Source organism: Halichoeres trimaculatus, unplaced genomic scaffold, assembly GCF_033239565.1.
Source record: "Halichoeres trimaculatus isolate MK-OKI-2021-1 unplaced genomic scaffold, fHalTri1.1 fHalTri1_scaffold_15, whole genome shotgun sequence".
Taxonomy (NCBI): domain Eukaryota; kingdom Metazoa; phylum Chordata; class Actinopteri; order Labriformes; family Labridae; genus Halichoeres; species Halichoeres trimaculatus.
In genome coordinates this window covers 12,949,683-12,972,412 of record NW_027437193.1, presented here as the reverse complement: position 1 = coordinate 12,972,412, position 22,730 = coordinate 12,949,683, and the positions used below count along the sequence as shown (strand labels likewise).

Here is a 22,730-nt window from a genome sequence, read left to right as displayed (position 1 = left end):
GATTATGAGGATTATGGGTAAAAAATATAGGTTTCCATGTGGATCAACCATAAGAGCTTTTTGTCAGCTGTAATAGACCATGCAGTTTGACTACACACACTGTAGCATTAATGGTATATCATACTTTGGTAGTCACAGCCTGGCTTCATCTGCACTAATCCTCTAAATCACCACAGTGAAGGATGAAACACGGGATAATGTCAGAGTTCAATTTAGCTTTCAAAGAGCATCCTTCAATAATTTTCCACAAGAGAGAAACATCTATTCATCTGAATGCTACATTTTCCTACCTGCAAAACATCCCATTCACATCACATTTAATAAAAAAAAAAAAAAAAAAAAACGTTTGCAGATGAATTGCTAATTTATGTTTTTCATTAGTTAATATGAGCAGGAATAATACATGTCACGTCTATTGGGCTGTCTAATTACCTGAAAACTGCCTTGACCTGCAGTAATTGCGAAAGTGAAACAGTTGAGGTCGCAAAAAGTGGGGCACTTTATTATTTATTGGAATTGACATCAGGTACATTCTAATGGATTCATCAATGTTTTAAACCATACTTTAACTAAAATACCCACAGCTGCAAGAATAACATGCCTGAAAGCCTCTGAAAGGTAAGATTTCTTACACAAGGTATCATAAATGAATGATGATACAAGATTAACTATCAGGTCATGGCGCGTTAGGTGTTTAGTTGTTTCTGCTCAGTCATTCATAGAAACCTCTCTGCAGATGACACGATTGTTTTTGTTTCCAAAGGAATTTGCTTGAAAGCTACCTTGTTTGCTGAGCCTTGCTGGATCACTTTATTCCCCATCCACTGCAATTAGTTTTCTTCGAGAACTTTTCGGCTCCCATTCCACTTTGTTGAACATCACATGGCTGGAGTTTCATTTCAGTCGAACACTTTGACAAGACTAAATGAGTGTGAGTGCAACCGCCACCGAGCCACTAGCAGCATTCTCAGCATGCACATCATTCTGCTCGCTCATGCCTGTAATTCTCATACAGACGGAGTCAACAACAGACACAGAGTCAACAATCATAAGAATGATTCATTTGAATATTAGTGTGCAGAGAGAGTGCATGCAAGACAAATTATAAAGAGGCTCTTCTGGCATCTTAATTGCATTTTAAATCTCAAATCTGCTGCACCAGGCAATATGTTAATAGTTATAAAATTATTAAAAATAAATTATATTTATAATTAACAAGTTTGTAATTATTTACTTTCAGAATCTGGTCATGCAATTCACATGTGCAGCAGCCATAAAAGTGAGTTTTTATCCCTGAAACTGTACATCTCCTACAGATCATGGATGTAGATTTATTTTTACTTCAGCAAGGGTAGCAGTAGTTGTTGTCTTTACTTTATCTGAGACAGGGTAATGAAACAAAACAAATCAAGAGGGAAAAAGCCAGACACCAATAAGAGCACTGAGAAAATTAAACACTGATACAGATATTTGACCAACTGATGATACATCATCCCCTGACCAATTTGAGTGAGATTAAGTTAATCAACAGGACATTCATTGTTAATTAATTACAATTAATAACATTAATTATTCCACAAAAAGGGGTCAGCTTCTTCAAAGTCAGAATCTACTGCTTTGCTTCATTTTGTGTGACATTAATATTTTAAAGTTCTTGCAATTTTAATTTAGGCTTCAGAAAATGATGAGGGTAAGTAACTGATGGGTAATTTAACTGTAACAGCCCAAAAACTTTGAGCAACCTTTAAAATTTGATTAAAGGTTAAATAGCATAAAAATGGTAAGAAACAACGACAAAAAAAAGTCTTCATAAGGCTCAAATAAAATCTAATGAACCTTAAAAAATTTGTGGAAATACACACCACCACCATGCTCCAAACAATTCCCCTGCAAACAAACATGGTGGTATGGCAATAATTTGACTATTTGGACTAAAGGAACCAGCACACTTTGAATTGTATGCCCATCTTGTGAGAATCTAATGCCAAACTCGTCCTGCAGACTTTACGAGCGCTATCAAAATCAGTTCTGCAGCTTGTGTACACATGTTGTGCCATTACCATTGAGAGCGAAGCACAACACAGCAATCAGTGCCGTGGTTTCACATCAGAGTCCAGATGGAGCCTAATGCAAAGACGTGTCACATGTTGAGGAAAGCACTCAAAGCAATCAGTGCCTTCTCCACAGTGAAGAACTGGGACAAGGTCACTATTTGTGTAATTGTAAGTGGTTTCCTAATAAAGCTTCTAAATTGTGGTTAATCACCAAAGGTGTCTTCCATTACCCGCTAATAATACACCATTCTGATTTGCTTATTGAAGGGGCAGCTGTGAGAGACCTCTCTGCAGAGTCACCTTGGTTGAGGCGCCCTGAAGAGGAGCCATTTAGGCACAGACATAATTTAAAATGAATCATGTAAGAGCTGAGTTATTAAGTAAAACAGCAGATGATTTGGTTTATTATTCAACTTCTTCTAAAAGTATATCTGCTTTCTACACTTTGACATGAACGGTTATATATCCAACTTAATTCAGTCTTGCTTTCTAGAAATGTGTAAAACATGACTGGACAAACATGCTCTGACATTCATGATATATTGCATTTGCATATGTTGCTTCTTTCCCCTGAGCACAGCTGTAAGGGTTCACATAAATATCATGCAGCACAATTTCCAGCAATGAGTATCAGGAAAAAGCTTTGACACGATAATGTACATGTGCAGCACAGACTATTAGGGGAGATTGAATCAAAATCTAGTTGTAGCATCTATCAGGCCATTATGAATAATGATTCATAACAGATTTTGATTGTGGGCTCCTTTCACCTTGAGTTGCCTCCGATCCATCGTTTTTATTATGTAATGCTTTTGAATTTCTGCTCTTCAGCCCTATGGCCCCGTTCTATCACATGTCTGACTCCATAAAGCTACTCAAAGATGCTTGGAGACATTAATGCATAAAGTGACCATATATATAAACATCATGTTACAGCTGCTTTCAGAGGTTTTAACACATATCTGAGGTTGGGCTGGGCGATATGGCCTAAAAATAAAATATCCGATTTTTTCACAAAAAATTCGATTTTCGATTTTTTGACAATTTTTTTTACTCTTGAAGAAAACATTAAGTACAATTGACAGAGATAACTCAAAACCAGCTTTGTTTTAATTTTGTCAAAAAAATAACAAAAGTAACCTCTATCTGACTCTTGGAATTGAATTTTCAGCTCTTCTTCTGTTTCAGTAACGTCACTTTGTAGTTTTAAAGGAGGCAGACTTATTTACATTTACAGTGAAAGCTGCTCCATTTTGTACATTTTGAATTTAAAAATACTGCCAGGAAAAGTGTGTACAGTACTGTTTCAGTGCACTACAGCACTATTCAGTTATATTCTACTTTTAAATGATTGAAAAAAACACTTTGTTTCTGTCTAGTTTTATTTTTTAAGGCTTTAGCCTATTTGTCCTTTAATTTTAATACAAACAAATAAGTAAAAATAAATGCTATTTATTCAAGTGTGGGCTCACAAATTTCATGCCTCCCTGCATAATTCAGTGCCCTGGTCGGGGCACCCCAAGCTAAAAAGTCTGGTCCGCCCCTGCTTGACAGAGTGCACCTCGATGCTGGTTCGTTATGTTGCTCTGTTCGTCAGCGAATGGATTACTGCTGAATGGAGGATTAAGTTGGTGGAACAGAGGGAGTTGCAGGGAAAGACAGAACTCAGCTTCCCCCAGGTAAAGGTTTAACAACTTCTCAGTCATGTCTGTCTGTCCGAGCAGCGCCGCTCTGTTCAATTGCCCATCATTGTCCTGTCTCCCTCCTCGGAGTCTACTTCCACAAATCATGATTCATCCAAATCACCATAAGAGGAGATTTTCTTCAGTAGATTGAGGGTGTTCTGAGAAAAAGCAATTTATATTTCTTTACTGTCTAAATCAGAGTATTAACTTCGAAGAGCAGCAGGTTTTTCGCGCCTCAGTCACATCGTCAATAATCTGCAGGTGAACCTAAAAGGGTCCCGGCTTTGTAAATGTTTCAGTCAAAGAGCTAATCAAACTCCTGAAAAGTGACTGATAGAAAACAGAGGATTAGAGAAAAGGGATTTGAACGTTTACTGACTAGAGGTCTAGTTTATATTAACCTCTTTGGGCTGTTGATACGGACCATTAGGAACACATGTCCATCAAGGTGCTGGGTCTCAAAGACGCACAAGAACATTTTTATGACATTTAGGTTTCTGTTGTTTTGATAGTGAACTGTTAAATCACGCTGCACACACGTGGAGTCAGCGCTTGCTGCGGTATAAAAAGGTGCGCAATAGCGGGGAGAAAAAAAATCGACTTTTTCATTTTACAAATCGTCCACAAGGAAAAATTTTAATGAATCCATATAATCGATATATCACCCAGGCCTAATCTGAGGTTTAGAAGTAAATGCTCACAGTTAAGGATAAAGATGCTAAAACTGTCTGTAAGGACTAGACTATGTACTGCAGAGGCCTGTAACAGACCTGTCAGCGTGAGCATTCCAATTTCCACTTACTGCAAGGTCACTGGTGCTGGGGTCTTTGAACCGTGTTTTTATTTGACTGAAAATGACCTGAACTCCTGAGTAAAATGCAGGGTCTGTAGCAGGAGCCAAAACAGTGTGCAACAGTGCAGCACATGAGAAAGCACAAGCCTGCATCTAGCTTGCTTCTGTATTTGAAGGAGCTTCCTTGAAGTGTTTTGAGGAATAGGAGTTTCCAGGGATGAGGCTCAATCATTCTACTGCTGGAGTACAAACGAACCCTGAAATAATCCCACTTTGACACAACACCTGCTGAGTCATCTTCTTTAAAGTGACACCAAACTGCTCCAGCTTATAGATTTAACTGAGCTTCATCCACCCAACATTTGAATCCTTTTCATGAGCACTCCACTCCTATGATCTTTTCATCATTTGTCAATGTGTTCTTTCTATTTAAAGCCTGTGTCAGCACGACCAACATGTGGCATATGGTTGGACTGAACAGGTTCCTCTAATCTGCCTGGTTGTTTCCATTTTCATTCTTATATTCTTTAAACTAAATAATTAATCATAGGGGAACTTCCCTAAAATAAACATTAGATTTTTTCTTTTCCTTTTTTTGGTATTCGTTTTGTAGCCCACGTGGTTTAAATTATCTTTGAAAAGCTCTCAAATAAAAGACTAAAAATAAAGTTATTTTAAACCACACAAAAGCCTGCCTCTAGCAAAATCAACTTCCACACATTACATCACCAATGAAAAATAATTGCTTTACCATGCCATGAATGCTCTCTGACACATTGAAGTTGAAGTAATTGAGTAGCTGCCATTGAAAGGACAGAGAGATTGCATGTTTAAATCCAGAAGTGCATTACAGCATGCATCATGTGACATAAATAATACAAAGTTAAGATTTGAGTTCTGTGCATCGGAAACATGATGAACCCAATAATTAAAGGTAGAGTCTGCAGGATTTTTTAAAATAATAAAATGTCAATATGCACAGGAATAATCCTGCTTAATCGTCTCCTACGGGCCTCTTTACATTTGTGTCAGCGTCAGTGTCTGCCTCAACCTCTCTCCTCTGCCTGTATGTTTATGTTTTACTGTATTGGGACATTTCTGTGCCGTGAGTGAGCGTGGTTACATCAGCCAATCATAGGGCGCCCAGGCACAAGTGACTGAGCGTTGATGATCACAAATTGAAGCTAATCAGAGCAGTTACAATAGTGGACATAGCACAAGGAATGAAAGATACAACCAAAGTGAAACGCCCAAAAGATACTTTAACTAAATGAGGGTGAAGCTTGACTTGATTTTCAATTGCTTCCGGGCACTTGGAGAGCAGCACGGGACAAAAAGTGACACAAGTTAGCTTTTTGCTAATCAGGTATGTGTGTGTATGTGTCGAAAAACCCATTGGTTAGCTTGTGCTAACATGCTAAGTCAGGTGCACAGCTCTCGAGTCTCCCAAGTAGAAACACAAAGCTACAGGTGGTTTCTGGGCTAGTTAATGTGTTGACATAGTTATGGTCGGAGGCTGTGGGTGTGAGCTGCAGCTGGCACTGATCCAAGAAGGAGGGGCCCTGTTTAAATTATGTGTTTACTGCTTCTAAGTAACAAAAATCCCTGCAGACCTTACCTTTAACTTATTGATGAAACTATTACCAAATTGATTAGCATCACCATGGTCGGTTCATTTATCTCTATATTCACTTAGCCTACAAGGCTCCCAAAAAGGCTGGCTAGAGCCTGCCACACACATCTCCAGACTACCAGGAAAAAAACCATAAACTTAAATACATCCAAGTGCTGGAAAAAGGCACCATGTAAAATATTTAGTGATAACAAGAATCAATCATCAATCGACCTTCATTACCAGACTTTACTGTTACAAATGTCAAATCCCTGCAGTCCTGTACAGTATGTTATTATTCTGATGTGTCATGACTTCAAGTCAAACTTTACAGCTTCCAAAGTCTGTGCTTGCGTTGGCTGAAGTATAAATCTATATACTACAGGTAAAAACCAGCCAAACTTTGTGTTGTAATCTGAATGTATCCTGGCTGTGATTTTAGCATACTGCAGTGCAAGGTTTTCTTTCTTATTGCTGGAAAATCTGAAGCTGTGAACTGCATACTTAGAGAACCCATAAGCCCCAGAGTTTTGCAATGAAACTAATAAAGGTTCTTTTAAGCAAAGCGGCCTTCTTTCAGCCATGAGCCTGTGCCAGGGGGAGTATTCCTGCCCGAGGTTTGAGCTGCTTCCAAATCACGTAAACAACTGGATCAGATGTGTTAAATCCTGCTCCTTTAGCTCAAGATCAGTCAGGGAGCTGTCTACAAACTGGATTGTTCGTGCATTTCAAGGAGCAGAATAAGTATGGGGGCTTCTGTATCTTTGGAACTCAATCCTTTTAGTAACAGTGGGGGGAGGGCTGAGGAGAAGCAACAGTCAAAGGCATCTACATAGCTGAGAATTTTCACATGTCAACTCGACAGAGGTACTCTGGGATTCCAGACATATTCCCCATGACGAGGTCCGAATCACAATATTGATACAGCAGCTCACTGATGAAGAAATAAACACCACAGAAAAAGTCATCACAGCCAATCAGAGAGCCTCTGGCTTCACAAACTGCTCTCTTTGAATACGTCTGGAAATTCTTTGATTGAAAAGACTTTTTCAACAGGCATCCCTGTCATGTCCTGAGCTCTACAAGGAAGACTGACATTCTCGTCAAAAGAGCACAGAGGAGATACTGCACATCTCTCTAGAAGGTGTCAAAAGCTTTTTTTTTTTTGTTGGATAACCATTATAACATCAACATCAAGGACAACTCAGGCTTTTAGCTTGAACACTGGCCTGTCCTTGCATTTATGACAAGGGCAAGATGTTGAAGATAAATGAGATTAGGTACAAAGAGTGAAAGTGTCACGTCTTTCCAAGAGAGCATCACAGGCATCACCTGGTCTTGTCACAAACTGTATCACAAATCTGTTTCTTAAATATCTTAACAGTGAATACATAATCTGCAAGTCATAGTCTTAAAGGTAGAATCTGCAGGATTTTACTAAAAATAACAAGTCAACTTTTGCAGGAATGAACCTGCTTAATAATAACTTCTGGGTCTCTATACATGTGTGTCAGTGTCTGTGTCTGCCTCAACCCCAATCCTCTGCCTGTATGTTGATGTTTTGATTGTGTCTGGACTTGGGGTGGGACGATTAGTCAACGTAATCAACTACGCTGACAATAAAAATTCATCAACGCAAATTTTAACAGTGGACGCATCGTATTATTGTTTTAACTGTTGTTGTCATATGGTGAAATACCAAGCCGTAAATGCTCATCTGTAACTTCAGTTCACTGCATGAGGCACCACATTATTGGATACTTTTATGGGAAAAGATCCCTAAGTTCATACATAAGGAATATTGATGAGGAAATATCTCAGCGCCCCGACGGTACTGTGTGCTGACAGAGGCTCTGCATCTCTGGCTTGGACAGCCTGACAGCTCCCGGTGTTTAGCGCCTGATGACGTGATCCAGAGAGTCTTCTTCGCTCTTTGTTACAGACAGAGTTTTAGGATTTGAGTCACAAACTCGTGTCAAAGCTCCCCTAACTTTTTAAAAGTAAGGACATTTATCTGATGGAGCTCATTCACGCTCACACTGCACTGTAACACACAGTGGGGAGGGGGAGAGGTGGAGTGCACATGAGCGTGCATGAGCAAAGTGAAAGTAGGGCATGTAGGGAAACAAAACTCAACGCATTCTTATGGAGAGCGGAGCAAGACCTAATAAGCAACCAAACATTAGAAAACAAGCCCAAAGTTGCTAATAAGCGGTCTTGCCGACTGCGAACAACAACTTCAGCTGTAGCTACGTGGTCCAGAGTTTTGATCATAATTAGGGAAGGGTACCTTTCACATTTGAAATGATACGGTACTGATGCCCGGTACCTGGCAATCGGTACCGGTACTCAACAGTACCAAGTTACGGTACTTTTTTTGTGTTTATGTGGTAAAAAATATCAATTTGTTTAATAATGAAATATAAAAAAAATTCAATTTAACAAATTTATTCTTCAATATATAACCTTGCAATGCTGTGTTCATGTCCAGCATGGAAAATCACAGACTCTTCCACTCCCTCACAGTCACAAGGATGCATTTAGGTACATTAACATGGTACCTTTTGGTTTTACATGAATCGATACCCGGTACTTTTCACAGAATTCGGTCGGTATCTATAAAAGTACCTAATTCGATACCCATCCCTAATCATAATAAGCGCAATGAGACATCCTTATTGTGTTACAAGTTACACTGATCAAGTACTGCTAAATACTCATTAAATGAAAGAAGTATTTGCTTGATTAAGCAGAAATTAATTAGTTAGATTTTTGTTGATTGAACGAAAAATAGTGGCGAGATGAATCATTTGAATAATAACTATATGGGACAGCTCTAGTCTGGGCATTTCTGGGTAGATAGTAGACTTACCTTAGCCAATCACAGTGCGCCAAGTTAGCAGGTGCAGGTGACATGTAACATGTGCACCTTATTTAGTGAGAAGACAAAGCTATCCTGAGCCGCAACGATAGTGGACATAGCATGGAGCAAGAAAAAACAACCTCAGTGAAACAAAATGCCAAACAGATAAAGCTTTTTACTAAACGAGAGTGAAGCTAGGAGCTCGAGACTAAAATCCCCAAGACTTGCTAACATGCTAAGTCAGGTGCATGGCTCCCAAGTCTCTTCCATGGAGAAGAAATGCAATGCTACAAGTGGTTGCTGAGCTGGTAAATGTGTTCATACTGTCACGGTCAGAGGCTGTGGGTGTGTGCTGCAGCTGGCACTGATCCATTTCTGATTTAAACGTTGTGATTACCAACAAGTAGCAAAATTTCCTGCAAACTCTGGCTTTAAACTGTATCTTAGATGTATTTCTCAACATAAAGGTAAAAAATAAATTTATCTTAAAGCCTGATGATTGTATTGTCTGTTCTGTTTTGCTGCTTTAATAATTTTCTTTGGAACTCTGGCTTTTAAATGTATTTTGGGAAGTCAGTATAAAATATAGATTTTGTGGTCTTCCATGTGCTCTTTCCAGGCAGCATCTTATAATTTATTGAGGTAAAAAAAAATGTACAGAATGCCAAAAAGAGAGGAACAGACAGTGTATTAAAAGGTCAGGGCTGCCTGACTGTGGATCTGTGTGAATGCTGAAGTTCATAAGGCTGGGGCACATCATTAAAATACCCGATAGAGGTGTGAGTTTTTCACCAAGGTATAAAAGTGGCATCAAGTTTCACATTCTTCAAGTGGAAAAGTTAAGACGAAAAAAGTTAGAGGTCAAGCCAAGTCAAGAAAACAAGCCCCCTTTCCTGAGACAAACACAGACATGGTTTAACCTTACCATGCTGGTGAAACTGTAGACTCTCCCATTAACACACACATTATGAGTCTGACTCAAGAGCTCCACTAAAAACCAAGAGATGAGTCATTCAATACAGGAAAAAGATAACCACGGCAGATTAAGAAAAGATCTACTAACTGGATATAAATGCAGGTATTCCAAGAATCTCCTCAGCTGCCGCTTTGCTCAGAAACACACAGCATAATGAGATGTGTGTAAGGGGGGCTTTTCCACACGACAAGTTGCCTCTGTGAGCTGCTGATCCCAGGAAAATTCAAGCAAACATGTTAACTGACCAGTGACGACAGTGAATGACTCACCGACAGCAACGAGCCGTGTAGAGCAGCAGCTGATACAGAGTTTACACCTCTGTGCTGCTTAAATCCACATTACGTGCTGTAAAAGTAAATTACAAAACAGGATGTCTCAAATCTGCCCCTTTGGGTGGAGAAATTACATCTCAGCACGGCGGGTATAAATACCATTTGTGGACCAGAAAACGCCCTCAAAGCTCTTCCATCTTTCTCAAGCTTATTCCCTTTTTTCTGCAGTACATCGCATAGCATTACAAGAAAGTTTCAAACAAGGTATACATATTTTATTTTGTGTTTTAGTGACTCTACAAGGTGGCATTTCACGCCAGGGAGTCAGTGCAGTGCAAGTGGTTCAAACTCAAAGGGTTGCTAGCTCCCTGTGGTGAATGCAGTTATTTAACCGTCATTCAACTTCAAAAGCTTTCTTGACCCATTGTCGCTCCACAGAACTCGCCTTGAAGCTTTGACGAGGACTCAAATGTGGCAGAGTATGTGGCTCTGCAGAGAGACGTTTCCAAGGAAATGGTACAAACCAAGTTTTGCGGCTCTGTGTGATTAGAAACCAGTGAAAACTGCAAAATCTTTGTCAGCCGTTCAAGAATTTGATGAAAAACTTCTTTAAAAAGGACAAAAAATGCTATAGTCAAATTAGGAAAGTAGCAGAAGTGTATAATTTTGTTATTTTTGGGCTTCTATGCCTTTGGGTAGGAGAGAGGACAGTAGATAAAGCAGGGAATGAGGAGAGTGGGAAGTGACAAACAGGCTGGACTCGAAACCAGGCCACCTGCACGAGGGCAAAGCTCATGGAGCGTGACCTAAACCACTAAGCCATCAACGCTCCGGAGAGGGACTTTTTGATTCATTTAAAAAAAGTTCTGAATGACTATCAAACAGTATATTTGCTTTAAATGCTCTTTCTGACTAAGTAATATGTGAGCTACATTTTAAAAAGTCACTTCTGATTTTTCAGGAACCAAACCCTAGTCTTCTGGATGAAACTCGTGTTCCTTTTTGACTTCTGCACCACAAGCGATAGCCTACATTAACCAGTTTTTCTGCTCTCCAATCCTGCGTCACCTGACTTTACCCAAAATTAAAACAATAAGCTGGAGGACTTAGGAAATTACACTGCCAAATGACCCACAGCGTCATAATTGAGTGCATTAGGCCACCAAGTGACTCGCAATTTCTTACAAGTGCAAAATGAGAATAATCTAAGGTCATATATTTTGCATTCACACCTCTTGAAATGGGACTCAGTGAGTAACTGGTATTCTGCAAACTAAATGAGAATATGCAGCATGCTGCAGACTTTCACCTTAAAAAACCTAAAATAAGCCCAAATGGAAATCTTTACTGTTTGTATTTTGACTATTGGCTATTTTTTTATTTAATCTTTTAATACCCTACTGCTGCTAATATTGAGGAGACAAATTCCCCTTCGAACTGATACACTACAGACTGTAGTGGTGCGGAAACATTCAGAGCACCTTTGCTTGCTACAGTATAGGTTACAGACCTTTATACTGCACCCCTCTTTACTATAGGGATGTTAAAATCAACCAATCAAAAAAAGACATTTTCCAGTGCAAAAATGAAGCAATTCTTTAGGCTACATTTTGATTAAACTGAGATATCAACCCATTAAAATGCCTGAATTGGTGAAAGCTGATCAGTTCAAGATTAGTTTGCAGGTTAAACTCAAGGGTCTGGCAACTTGACATGTCAGGTAAGATGTTCAGAATGTTCTGTGCTGTTCTGAAGCACGCAGGCTGTGTGACTAACCTGTAATTCAGCTGAAGTGGTGCCATAATGTGACCATGTAGAGGTCTGCAGTGCCCAGTTTCCCACCTCTCAGGTTTGAATTCATCCACAGCTACGAGCCCAATGAATGGAAAGCAAAGTAACGCAGGCTCTTCAGAATGCCCCTTGTACAAAGACTGGTACGACATCTTTCTATACTTTTAAAGACATTCAGGCCTCAGCCTTGGACTTGTAGTACTAGATTAACTGACTTGTGCTAAGTTTTTTTTATTGTACGCCCACTTACATCTGTGAGCAAGGTGTGTTAAAAGGACTTATAGAGAACTCATGCAGAAAAAAGGCTGAGCTGTGATCTTAACTTTATTAAATCAGTTTAACTTTAGATTAGGGCTGGGCGATTATGGTAAAAATAAGAATCCCGATTATTTTAAGTGATAATGAAATCACAATTAATATACACAATTATTCATTTATTCAAAAACTTCAGTACTGATTTAAACACAACTTTAAAGAACCAGCAAGTGGCACATACAGTATTATTGATACACATAAGTCACACACACTCACTGTGGCTGCACATGGAACACAGACGAGCTATGAAGCACAGGAACTTGCATACATCTACACTGTGTGGCATATGAATTGTTTTTCTTCGATTATGTTGTTTTTATGATTGTCAGATGGCAAAATTGAAATCACGATTAAAATCAAATTTATTGTCCAGCCCTACTTCACAACTAATGATATCAATTTTTTCCATGTGGAATCAACCACAGTGCTGAACCACACTGCATTATGGGTGAGGGTGAATCATTTTTTCACCACTTTCTCTCTCAACTGGCTGTGTCTGATCACCTAAATCATTGGTTACAGATAACTAGCTAAAAAAAGTGAGACGATCAGAGTTATGCCTGAACAGCCTCTCCAGGTACAGTCTATATCAGGTATTCCCAGAGTCAAATATAAATATCAATAAATGTATGAATCTAAGGTTGTTTACACTCTACAAAATCTCAAGAACTCCCACAGTCAATGTGTTTCATTAAATGTGTTTATCATTATGTAAAATTGTGCTTCAGCTGACAGTTCAAAAAACACAAGTGTTGAGTAGGGACGGGTACCTTTCACATTTGAAACAATAAGGTACCGATGCCCAGTACTGGGCAATCGTTAGCGGTACTCAACAGTACCAATTTTGAGTACTTTCTTGCGTTTATGTGGTCAAAAATATCATTTTTTTTAATGACAAAATCACATTTTTTGAATTTCACATAATTATTCTTTAATATATAACCATGTAATGCTGTGTTCTTATCCAGTATGAAAAATCACCTGCTTTTTCACTCACAGTCAAAAGGATGTGTTAAGGTACCTAAACATGGTACCTTTTGATTTTACGTGAATTGAAAAAGTACCTATTCATCCCTGATTAAAAGTATGAAATGATGCAACAAGGCAAAACTTGGTGCAAAAAAAATGACAGTTCTGAGTAAGAAATATTTGGGATTCGAATTTTGCAGGTCACAATGGTGAAAAAAAGGTGATGAAAAAAAAAAGTAATAAAATCAAAATCACGATCCAGACGTCACAAAATCCTGACATACTTTCCCTATTTTTGCCAAACTTGTTGTCCCACATCTGTGATTTTTTTTGCACAAGGAGTAAAGTGAGTTTAATGTTTTAATTCAGTCAGAGGCATGCAACACTGCTTTCTGTGAAAGAAGAAGAGAAAACTTTAATTGATCATCAGGGGCTAGTTATCATTCAGATCACCGGATGGTTGCTTTCAAATACTTTTCTCCATGATGCGAGCCCTAAAGGCAAAAACAGTCTGAAATGGATTTGATATCGAAGTCCCTGCAGTCCATGAGGGGAAGACAGACAGCGGCAGCAAACAAACAGGCTATATCAAACTAAATTAAATTTACTTGAAGGAGATGAAACATCCGCTTAGTGTGTTGCTCTTGTCTCGTGAGAGTTTGGCAATGAGGGTCACAGTTTTCGATGTCGGGTGATCACACAAAGGGAATTACTATTTCTGAGAAGGCGCCCTGCCTGCCAGCTCTGTCATTTATTCACTTATCTTATTGAACTTTCATTTCATTTAGTTTTTAATTTTAGATTGGAATGACTACAAGACATTGTGACAGAGCTCCAAGAAAAGAAGCAGAAAAAGAACAGTTAAAATCAAATAAATAAAAACCTCTAACTTTATCAGAGAGTTGCACTTTGAGCAGCAAAATGGGCTGAACATTATTTCCCTTGATCTAATCTTACTGTTGCCGGAAGGTTTCGTTACAAATGTGCCAAAATATGAGCTTGGGGCTGGATATGTGTTTACTGTTCCCTTGTTTTGTCTGTGAAAGTGACCTCTACAGCTATCACAACAAAGGCAGAAATAATAAAGCAATGCTTATCATTTTCTGACCAAGCTACAGCTAAATAGCCTGAAGTGTCCTATAAGAATGTTTTTTTCACATTCAGATAAACAATACTAATTTCAAAGTGCATAAACCTATTTATGTCTCTTATGACACTGACCTAACAATAGACTCTAAGGCTGGATATGAGTGCTTGATTTATAACTGTGGGTTTTGGTGGATTCAGATGGCCAGATGGAGAGTATTCCCCTGACCTGGTTAGTGGAGCCTGCTGCCAGTAGATGCAAGCCTAGAGCAAAGCGACCATTTATCAGTCCCTACAGGATTTTTCTGGGCTTTTTTGGGGCTTTCTGTGACCTGGAATGTCTGATTTTGTGGCCACTTCTGAGAGGAACTGTTAAATCTGCTCTAATAATCATGACTGAATTGAGTTTTTGATTAAGATGTGACAATAATTACAGCTCTTCAATTTGTCTCCAGTTTTTGTTACAAGAAGCGGAGCTCTGATTGGTTAATCAGCAGGAAACCGACCAGTGTGAGGGCCTTCTAGAGACTTTTATTATGCTCAGATTTACAACTACAGATTGGTAAAGTTACACCAAAAATCAAAAAGACACTCATCTATTTTGACTAAATTTAATTTATGGTGAGGGGTTAATTTAAGGGTCTAACATTCGCAGCATAAAGCTTACTCCCTAAACAATTCTGCTGATTTCTGACCAAAAATCTGCTCTCTCCTTCTTAATCACTGGTGACACACCTCCTACTGCTTCTGCTCTCACACTCTGGAGGAGTAAAGGTCAGGACGCAAAGTCTGGCCATGTCTCATTTACAGACACACACATGCACATGCACACAAAAGAGGAGAGAAATGCAACAAAACTGTCCGTTAAAACAAAAGCAGAACACACGCTGAAGATGGCTACTGTAGAAGTATGTCTAAAGGAGCGCTTTCTCTTTGATACGAGGGAGAACAAACGGCAGCCATGCCCCGCTAAGGGAGCGCTGAGATGAGCAGATTGATCCTGGCAGGTCTTTGTTGTTCCTCTTGTTTCTTAATGGGGCCTGATAAGAGAGGCTCCAGATCAAAGACGCGTCCAAACTGTCTGAGCCCGTAGTTTAAATGCAGCATGAAAAAGTGCTTATGAGCGCTCTCTGTGTCGCTCAGCTTTCTTTTCAGCTAGACTTGAATTGATTTACGTGAAATAGAAACCATAGCAGTGATTTCACAACCTTTTGCGCATTTCCTTTCAAAACTCTGAGTTTAAACAGCCATAGGCTTGTTGATAATATGAATCCCATTCAGACAAACAGCCCGGGTCAGAGGTGGCATAATCGAAAGCAAAAGAAGCTTTTATGAGAGGTTTGTCTTTTATGCTACCTGTAGTTTTCCTGAGGAGGTGTCACATGGGATTTAAATGGAAATCAGTAATTAGAGAGCTCTACTTGTGTGTGTGTGCTTCAGAAATAATAAGAGGTAATGAATGGTTAGAACAGCATTAAATGAATACAGCAGTTAGTGCAAATGTGCAATTATTAGACTATAAATACAATGATTTACACAAGAGGTGGAAAGGCACCTGTGTCTGTAGCAAAAACATACTGATCTGAATGTGTCTGTGTCTGAAAGATGCTTCGAATCTCAGTTCCTATATCGACCAGGAGACCTGAGTACACCACACACAGCATCATGTCAGCAACAACAAACAAGAAGCAAGAGCTTGAAGATCCTCCGGCATCATTAGTAGTCCCCTGTAGAGAGCACTTCGGTTCTCCAGAGAGACACGACAAAAGAACTAGACAGTGGCTTGAAAGTAGTGTGCTGACTTTGTTCAGCTGTATATTTCGAGCTACATGACCAACTTGTTAATGCATTTCACACAGCATCACATGGATGGGAAAACTACTGTTAGCTGAAAAAATACCACAAACACAGCTTGTGTTCTGCAGGAAATTCTACACAGGTCCTGGTGATAAAGTATGTCCTTGGCATTTTCCTCAAAGGGGCTCAGTTGTTGAGACCGCATGTTAAAGTGATACTCCGGGATGGAACAAGTTGGGTCCTATCACAAGGTTTAGGGCAGAAATTACCCCTACAGCAGTGATTTTGTGCAGCAGAAGCCCAGGGCGCACGCACCAAACACCCCCTCCCTGCTCGTCTGCCAGTTTCCTCTGCACTTGGACGGGGCCAATTTTTACTTGACCAAAAACACAAATATGTGTTTTTGTGTATATAATATTGGTCTGCATTCACACTTTATTTAGAGAATGTTCAGCACGTAACTTTCACACAAAAACACCGCTAAATAAGGCTCTAGTTCGTATTGTGTCTCTTCGTCCTGGCAGACTACCTGCGTTTGTTTATATCTGGCACGCTGCGCGCGCAGACTGATACACTAAGCGGCGAGCGCCTCGTAGCCAGCTGTGGCTCTGCCGTGGAGGTAGCGCCGTTTTACAACACAATGAGAACTAGAGCCTTATTTAGCGGTGTTTTTGTGTGAAAGTAACGCGCTGAAAATTCTCTGAATAAAGCATGAATGCAGACTGATATCAGATTTTTTGGTGGGAGTCCGTTTATTTGTGTTTTTGGTCAAGTAAAAATTGGCCCCGTCTGAGTGCAGAGGAAACCGGCAGAGGAGCAGGGAGGGGGTGTTTGGTGTGAGCGCTCTGGGCTTCTGCTGCACGAAAACACTGCTGTAGGGGTAATTTCTGCCCTAAACCTTGTGATAGGACCCAACTTGTTCCATCCCGGAGTATCACTTTAAAGGTGACCGAGCTATGAGAAAGTCCTGCTCATCCACTTCTATGCTGCTATCAGGTCATAAGAGCTCTTTATGTAAAAGCAAAATGTGCTGTTGTGCACCTCATGTTCAAGGCTGAAAAAAATCTCCCGACGTAAAGATGTTGATGCGATCCACATAACTTTTAAAAAATATATATCACTTTAAAAATGTATCTTAGCATCTATTGTTTTTATGAGACCTTTGTGGTCAGGGGTTTCAGCTTTTTCTTATTCTGATGTATTCCTTTGTTGTGTTTCATATAAAATGCTATTAAAAAGTAATCTAAGCAGGCCAACAAGTCTGAACTGCCAGTGCTGGACTTGAGACATTGTGCAAGAGGGAAATTGTGTCTGAAAAGAAAAATAAAAAGAATTTCCATGTGTTGCATAAATTTCATGCAAAAATAATTTTGTTGGGGTATCCCTTAAATCAAAGAGCTGAACCAAACACAAAAAATTACTTGTCATTTTTTTCAGAAACTCCACCTCTCTAAAACTGCATCATTTTTAATCCTTTGGAATCTGTGAAAAACTCTTAAAGATGTTTAAAAGAGCTGGCATCATCAGAGCTGCTAACCACACTTGTGCTGCTAGCAGTAAAAGCCACGCAGGGTCCTGTAAATTCAACTTTTGCAGCAGGAACACAGAGCTCAGTGACTTTCAGCAACTCTCTGAGCCCCTTGTTTATTCCCAAGATGAGAGCGGCAGTTCAGGCTGAGCTACACTCACAGTCGCGTTCATTTGAGCATGTTTACTTGCGCACACTCACACAGCAGGATTAACTATATTAGTTCTTACTAAGAAAAGTTTCTGTTGCGTTACTTCCAGCATGGTGCAGAAGATGAAGCCTAATTAAACCAAGCAATCCAACACTCTTAAAACTTTTTAGCGGCCAAAATTGTTCAGCAACAACCCCAATTAGACGACCGCATTTAAAGAGGCTTTTATCCATAATCCTTCAGACTCCCACAAAGATACAAAAACATTATCATAACTCACACTGGGATTCAATTTAAAGGCCATGCAGGATAAATCACAACATAAAAAGCCTTTTTGATAAATGCTCAAATGCTCCAGCAGCTCATATGAATTAGTGAGAAGTAATCTGCTGCTCCTAATTACTGGAGACAGATTGAGATGAGATTATCCCACACCCTTATCTATGTTATGAAGTTCCATTCAGGGTAATTTGAAATGGATGAAGCTACTCGGAAAGATTATTTCAAGAGTGGTGCAGTCTGTGCCTTTTGGATGCATGACCTTAGAGGCTTTCTGAATTATAAACGGTAAGAGAAAGGGAAGTGTTTTCCATTACTGGCTGTTGTTTGAGTGCATGTTACGGTGCATTTAGATTGATTTGGAGATAAAAGTCACCACCCTGTAGTTCCAAACTGATTGATCATGTTTATGAATTTATTATGGGAGGCTTTCTGCTCAGAAAAATGAACACTTCTGCAAATAATGACCAATATATGAGGTTGGAGGTGCAACACTGAGTGACTACTCTGAAATTTGAGAGAAAAGTGACAATTTCCTCAAAATAGTCAAGGGTTACATCATGGAAAGGGACTTTTTTAATTGTTTACTTTATTGTTCTATTATTCCAGTAAAACTGCCTTGTGCACGGTAAAATGTATCTGCACTTACGCTCATGGCAGCTCTTTCATTGATGATCAGGACACATGCAAGTCATCAGGGAGAAAAACACAGTCATGAGGTAGAAATTAAACACTCGCTGAGCTCCCTGCGAGCGCTGCTTCCGCTTAATAAATGTAATAACTGGGTAAGTGAGGCAGCCAGTCACAGCGCACAAAGGCTCTGTGAGGTTATCTTTTGTCTGGGAGCTGTCACTGCTGCATGCCAGCTGAGGTGTAAAACACAATAGAGACAGATTCCTTGTCTGTTCCCTGAATCAGCCAGTTTCTGGAATAAATTGATGATTTATGAACCCAATCTGTTCACTGTGTTAATCCGGGAAACATCATTAGCGCGCTGAGATGGCAGTCTTTCAATCTAACACTGTGCGTCCTCATTCAGAAAGTTTTGTTTTCTTTCTTTAAACGCATACGCAGACTTTCCACTGTTAATTTTGGCTTTTGGTGAAATCTTGGTCCCGTTTGGTCACAGTTTGGGAAAAAAAAATTGCCTTTTTGTGGAGAGGAAGACTAAGCAAACACCAAAGTGAAAAGCGGGTAAACATCCTTCACAGACAGAGTCTTTTAACGACTGAATGTTGAATCAGCTATAAATACACAGCTATGTTATAATTGTTTTCCTCTGCCATCTAAACCAATGAGCCTCGAGGTCCACTGCGGTGCAGCGAAGGACCACATCAGTGGGAAAATGCACCATACCTCAGAGCCTGGGCGAACTGCCTGTTGAATGCACAACAGCCACAGCCAAAACACACACAACTAACTTGGTACGCTGCTCATGCTTGAGTGTGTGAGTGCGTGTATGCGTGTGTATGTGCGCGTGGCAGGCCCCTCAAGTACACCTACAACAAAATCTATAAGTGAAATTACAATCACCGGCTCAATCATTACAACCTTCAGAGTGCTGGCATTGTCCGGGTCCTTCTGCTGGAGTTTTGAATGAATTATTGACTCGAGATGACTCAATTCAATCAGTTGAGCGACGTGTAGCACACACAAAACTCAGCTTGGTACAAGAACTGGGTTACACAGCTTCACTTTGCACAAACACTGTGGTGTGTAGAGTACAAAAGCCAATCAGGAATCCTCAGTCTACTTCCTTGTGTCAACACAAAACTTTGTCTCCATCAGAGGAAGCTCATCAACTATTAATGTGCATCTGTTAACGCTGCAGTTCCAGAAGCTTAACATGCAGCACAGATTCAAATCTGAAAAGTCAAACTCTTCTTGTGTATGTTATATTTTTCAGTAAGTGCTTCAACAAAGTTGTTTACCTTTTATTATTCACATCTTCTCTTCTGATGTTTTCTGCTAAAACTGGCACAAACACTGCATGAATAATGATTTTCAAGAGTTGTGATGTGCAAGTTTTTGAGGTGGTTCCTGCATGTCAACATGTATGTGCCACAAATGACATTTTTCCCATCATCACCAAATGCAAAGCACTGAAAAGCACGTTGCAGTCACAGCAGCTCCTCTACCTGCTCCCTGACAGGCTGCAGTGATGTGAGCACACAGGAAGCATCACTCAACATCAGCAGACTACTAATGCAACATCAAGATAACAGCTTGCTTTTTGCACAAGATTTCTACTTGCACGTGTATCCAAAACTTAGCAGATAATCGGACTTACCAGACACAAAGTGCTGAGTACTGAGATGAGTAGAAAGTCCAGGTTGTGCAGCAGCAGCAGAGCGGATCCCATCCCGGACCTGAGGCAGATCTACCTCCCCGGCGCTCAAACCGATGATGCTCAGATGAGATGATTTTAGACTACTTAACTCTCTTCAAAGTGGAGCGACTCGCGTTTTTGCTTACTCCATCTGGCCTGGCGATGCTTATAGCTGCCCGTGAAATCATAACTCAGTAATCGCCTTCGATTTAATTTGCTATAATCTGACTATATGCTCCGGCTCAGCCCGCTCTCTCTTTATTTCTCTGCATCTGTCCTTTTTTTTCCCTTCTTCTGAAATTACATCCACATGTCAGAACTATTTATGTCGCTCTCGCTCTGCGGTGGGAAGTTCAAATGATTCTTTGTAGGGGGAAGAAACCAACGCTGTATTTTTAGGTCTTTTAAATTTCCCCTCAGACTAACTTAAACACTTCAGTATGGGGCTGAGCGCCTTATGGCTTATTCCAGTCTGCCTTTCCAAATGTTAGATCAGTGTTGGACTAAAATAATGTGTCACTCCATCACTTTGTCGCTGTTGAGTTTCTCTGTTTGATTCTCTGTGACTCATGTCACCATAAACGCAACATCTACTAACGCGCAGTGGAGCAGCAGGGTCAAAAAGGCTTCAAATGCAACATTTAACTGTAAAAACAGCGTGACATGACAGATTTTTCATTGAATTCTCTACTTCAGTGACATGAAACCACAACACGACACCTTTCACTGTCTCCCGCTTCAGTGTAAAAACTCAACATGGACGAGTGTCATGAATGTCATTTTCGACAAAAAAAAAACACGTTCTGCTTCACCTAAAACTAGCATGGCAGTTGTACAGCAACTGAATGTATGAAACTCCCAAACGAGGCCAAAAAAAAGGACAGAAACGGCAACTTAACTTCAAAAATGTCTACTTACTACCGAGAGAAAGCCAAAACGCACCCTGACGCTCACACGTTTCGCACACGCCTGAGTGTTGCTGTAAAAGTCGAAGTTTGTCGTGTAGTGAAGCGGCTCCAGATGTGGCAGGCAGCAGGTCGTGTTCACTAGTGAGTATGTGGATGGAAAAGGGGGGGCGGAGAGGAGGCAGGTAGGGTGGAGCGTAACGCGCTCTGATTGGTGCGCGCTCTCTTACGTGGGAATAAACCACGACTCCGAAATGACATATTTTCTCACCCCTCAAACAAACTCTACATTCAACAGATCGCAGGGCCTTTGCCAAACCACTTTTTCCCCCTGCAGTCTCTCAAAAAGTTGCATCTAGTAGGATTGAATTACCGAGACATAATGCAGGAGATGGCAGTTTATATATCAGGGAACCTTTGCTGCTCTGCTGCGAATTCAATCAGGGCTCTATTAACAGTTCCCCCACCCTATTTTAGCTTGTGTTTGGACATTAAACACTGGATTGTCAGAAATAAATAGTTGAAGAATTCATGAACAATCTCATGGCAGGAAAGGTGCTTATTTTGTTACCCGAACATTTATTTTCAGACACGTCTTTTTCTGTGCTGGTTCATTTCACTCATGGATATTTTGTTGACTTTGGCCTCACTTTGACATTCATTTCCTTATTGTTTGAGGTCTTACAGATCCCACCACTGCTGCATGGATTATACTACTACTACTACTAGTTTAATAATAATGATAATAATAATAAGAAGAAGATTAGATGATGATGATGATGATGATGATGATGATGATGACGTTGATGATAGCTGCAGAGGGAAGTTAATTTACTTCAAACTTTATTATCTTTTCTTATTTGATCCTCAGTGTTGACCATGAAGCTCTGGCATTAAAACAAATAAAGAAATAACATGAACTTCATGGGCTTTCCAAGAATAAATCTGTTTTTTATTCTTTCAGGAGTTACTTTCTTAGGTATACATTATTTAGCATAGCCTTAACAGATTCTGCATATAAATGCATTTATGTGTCCTCTACACCAGTGGTTCTCAAACTTTTTTTTCCGCCAAGTACCCCCTAACAAGCATAAAGCAGTTTTGGATGAAACAAAAGAACATAGCACTGTTCTCTTAGTGTCTATTGAATATGATATTAAATTTGTGAACTTAAACTTATATTGGATTTAAACATTGATTAAATAAATGGTGATAAAGGAATTTTGCTTAGTTGCTATTTTTTTAATATACATCTTTGAATCTTGCGTATCACTGCTCTACACCATACTCTTCCAATCTAGTCTCCAGCGATAGGAGCTAGAAAA

The 22,730-nt window shown here is 39.8% G+C and overlaps 1 protein-coding gene across 1 annotated transcript in view; it reads right to left on the bottom strand.

Annotated features, from left to right (window-relative positions):
• The window catches only part of pth1r (parathyroid hormone 1 receptor), a 65,440-nt gene extending 43,907 nt beyond the window's left edge, over nucleotides 1-21,533 (bottom strand). The window contains exon 1 of the mRNA XM_074687991.1: nucleotides 20,462-21,533. Coding sequence (XP_074544092.1) covers nucleotides 20,462-20,533 — 72 coding nt within the window. The 5' untranslated portion in view covers nucleotides 20,534-21,533. The remainder of the gene's footprint in view (nucleotides 1-20,461) is intronic.
• Between the last annotated feature and the right edge of the window lie 1,197 nt (nucleotides 21,534-22,730).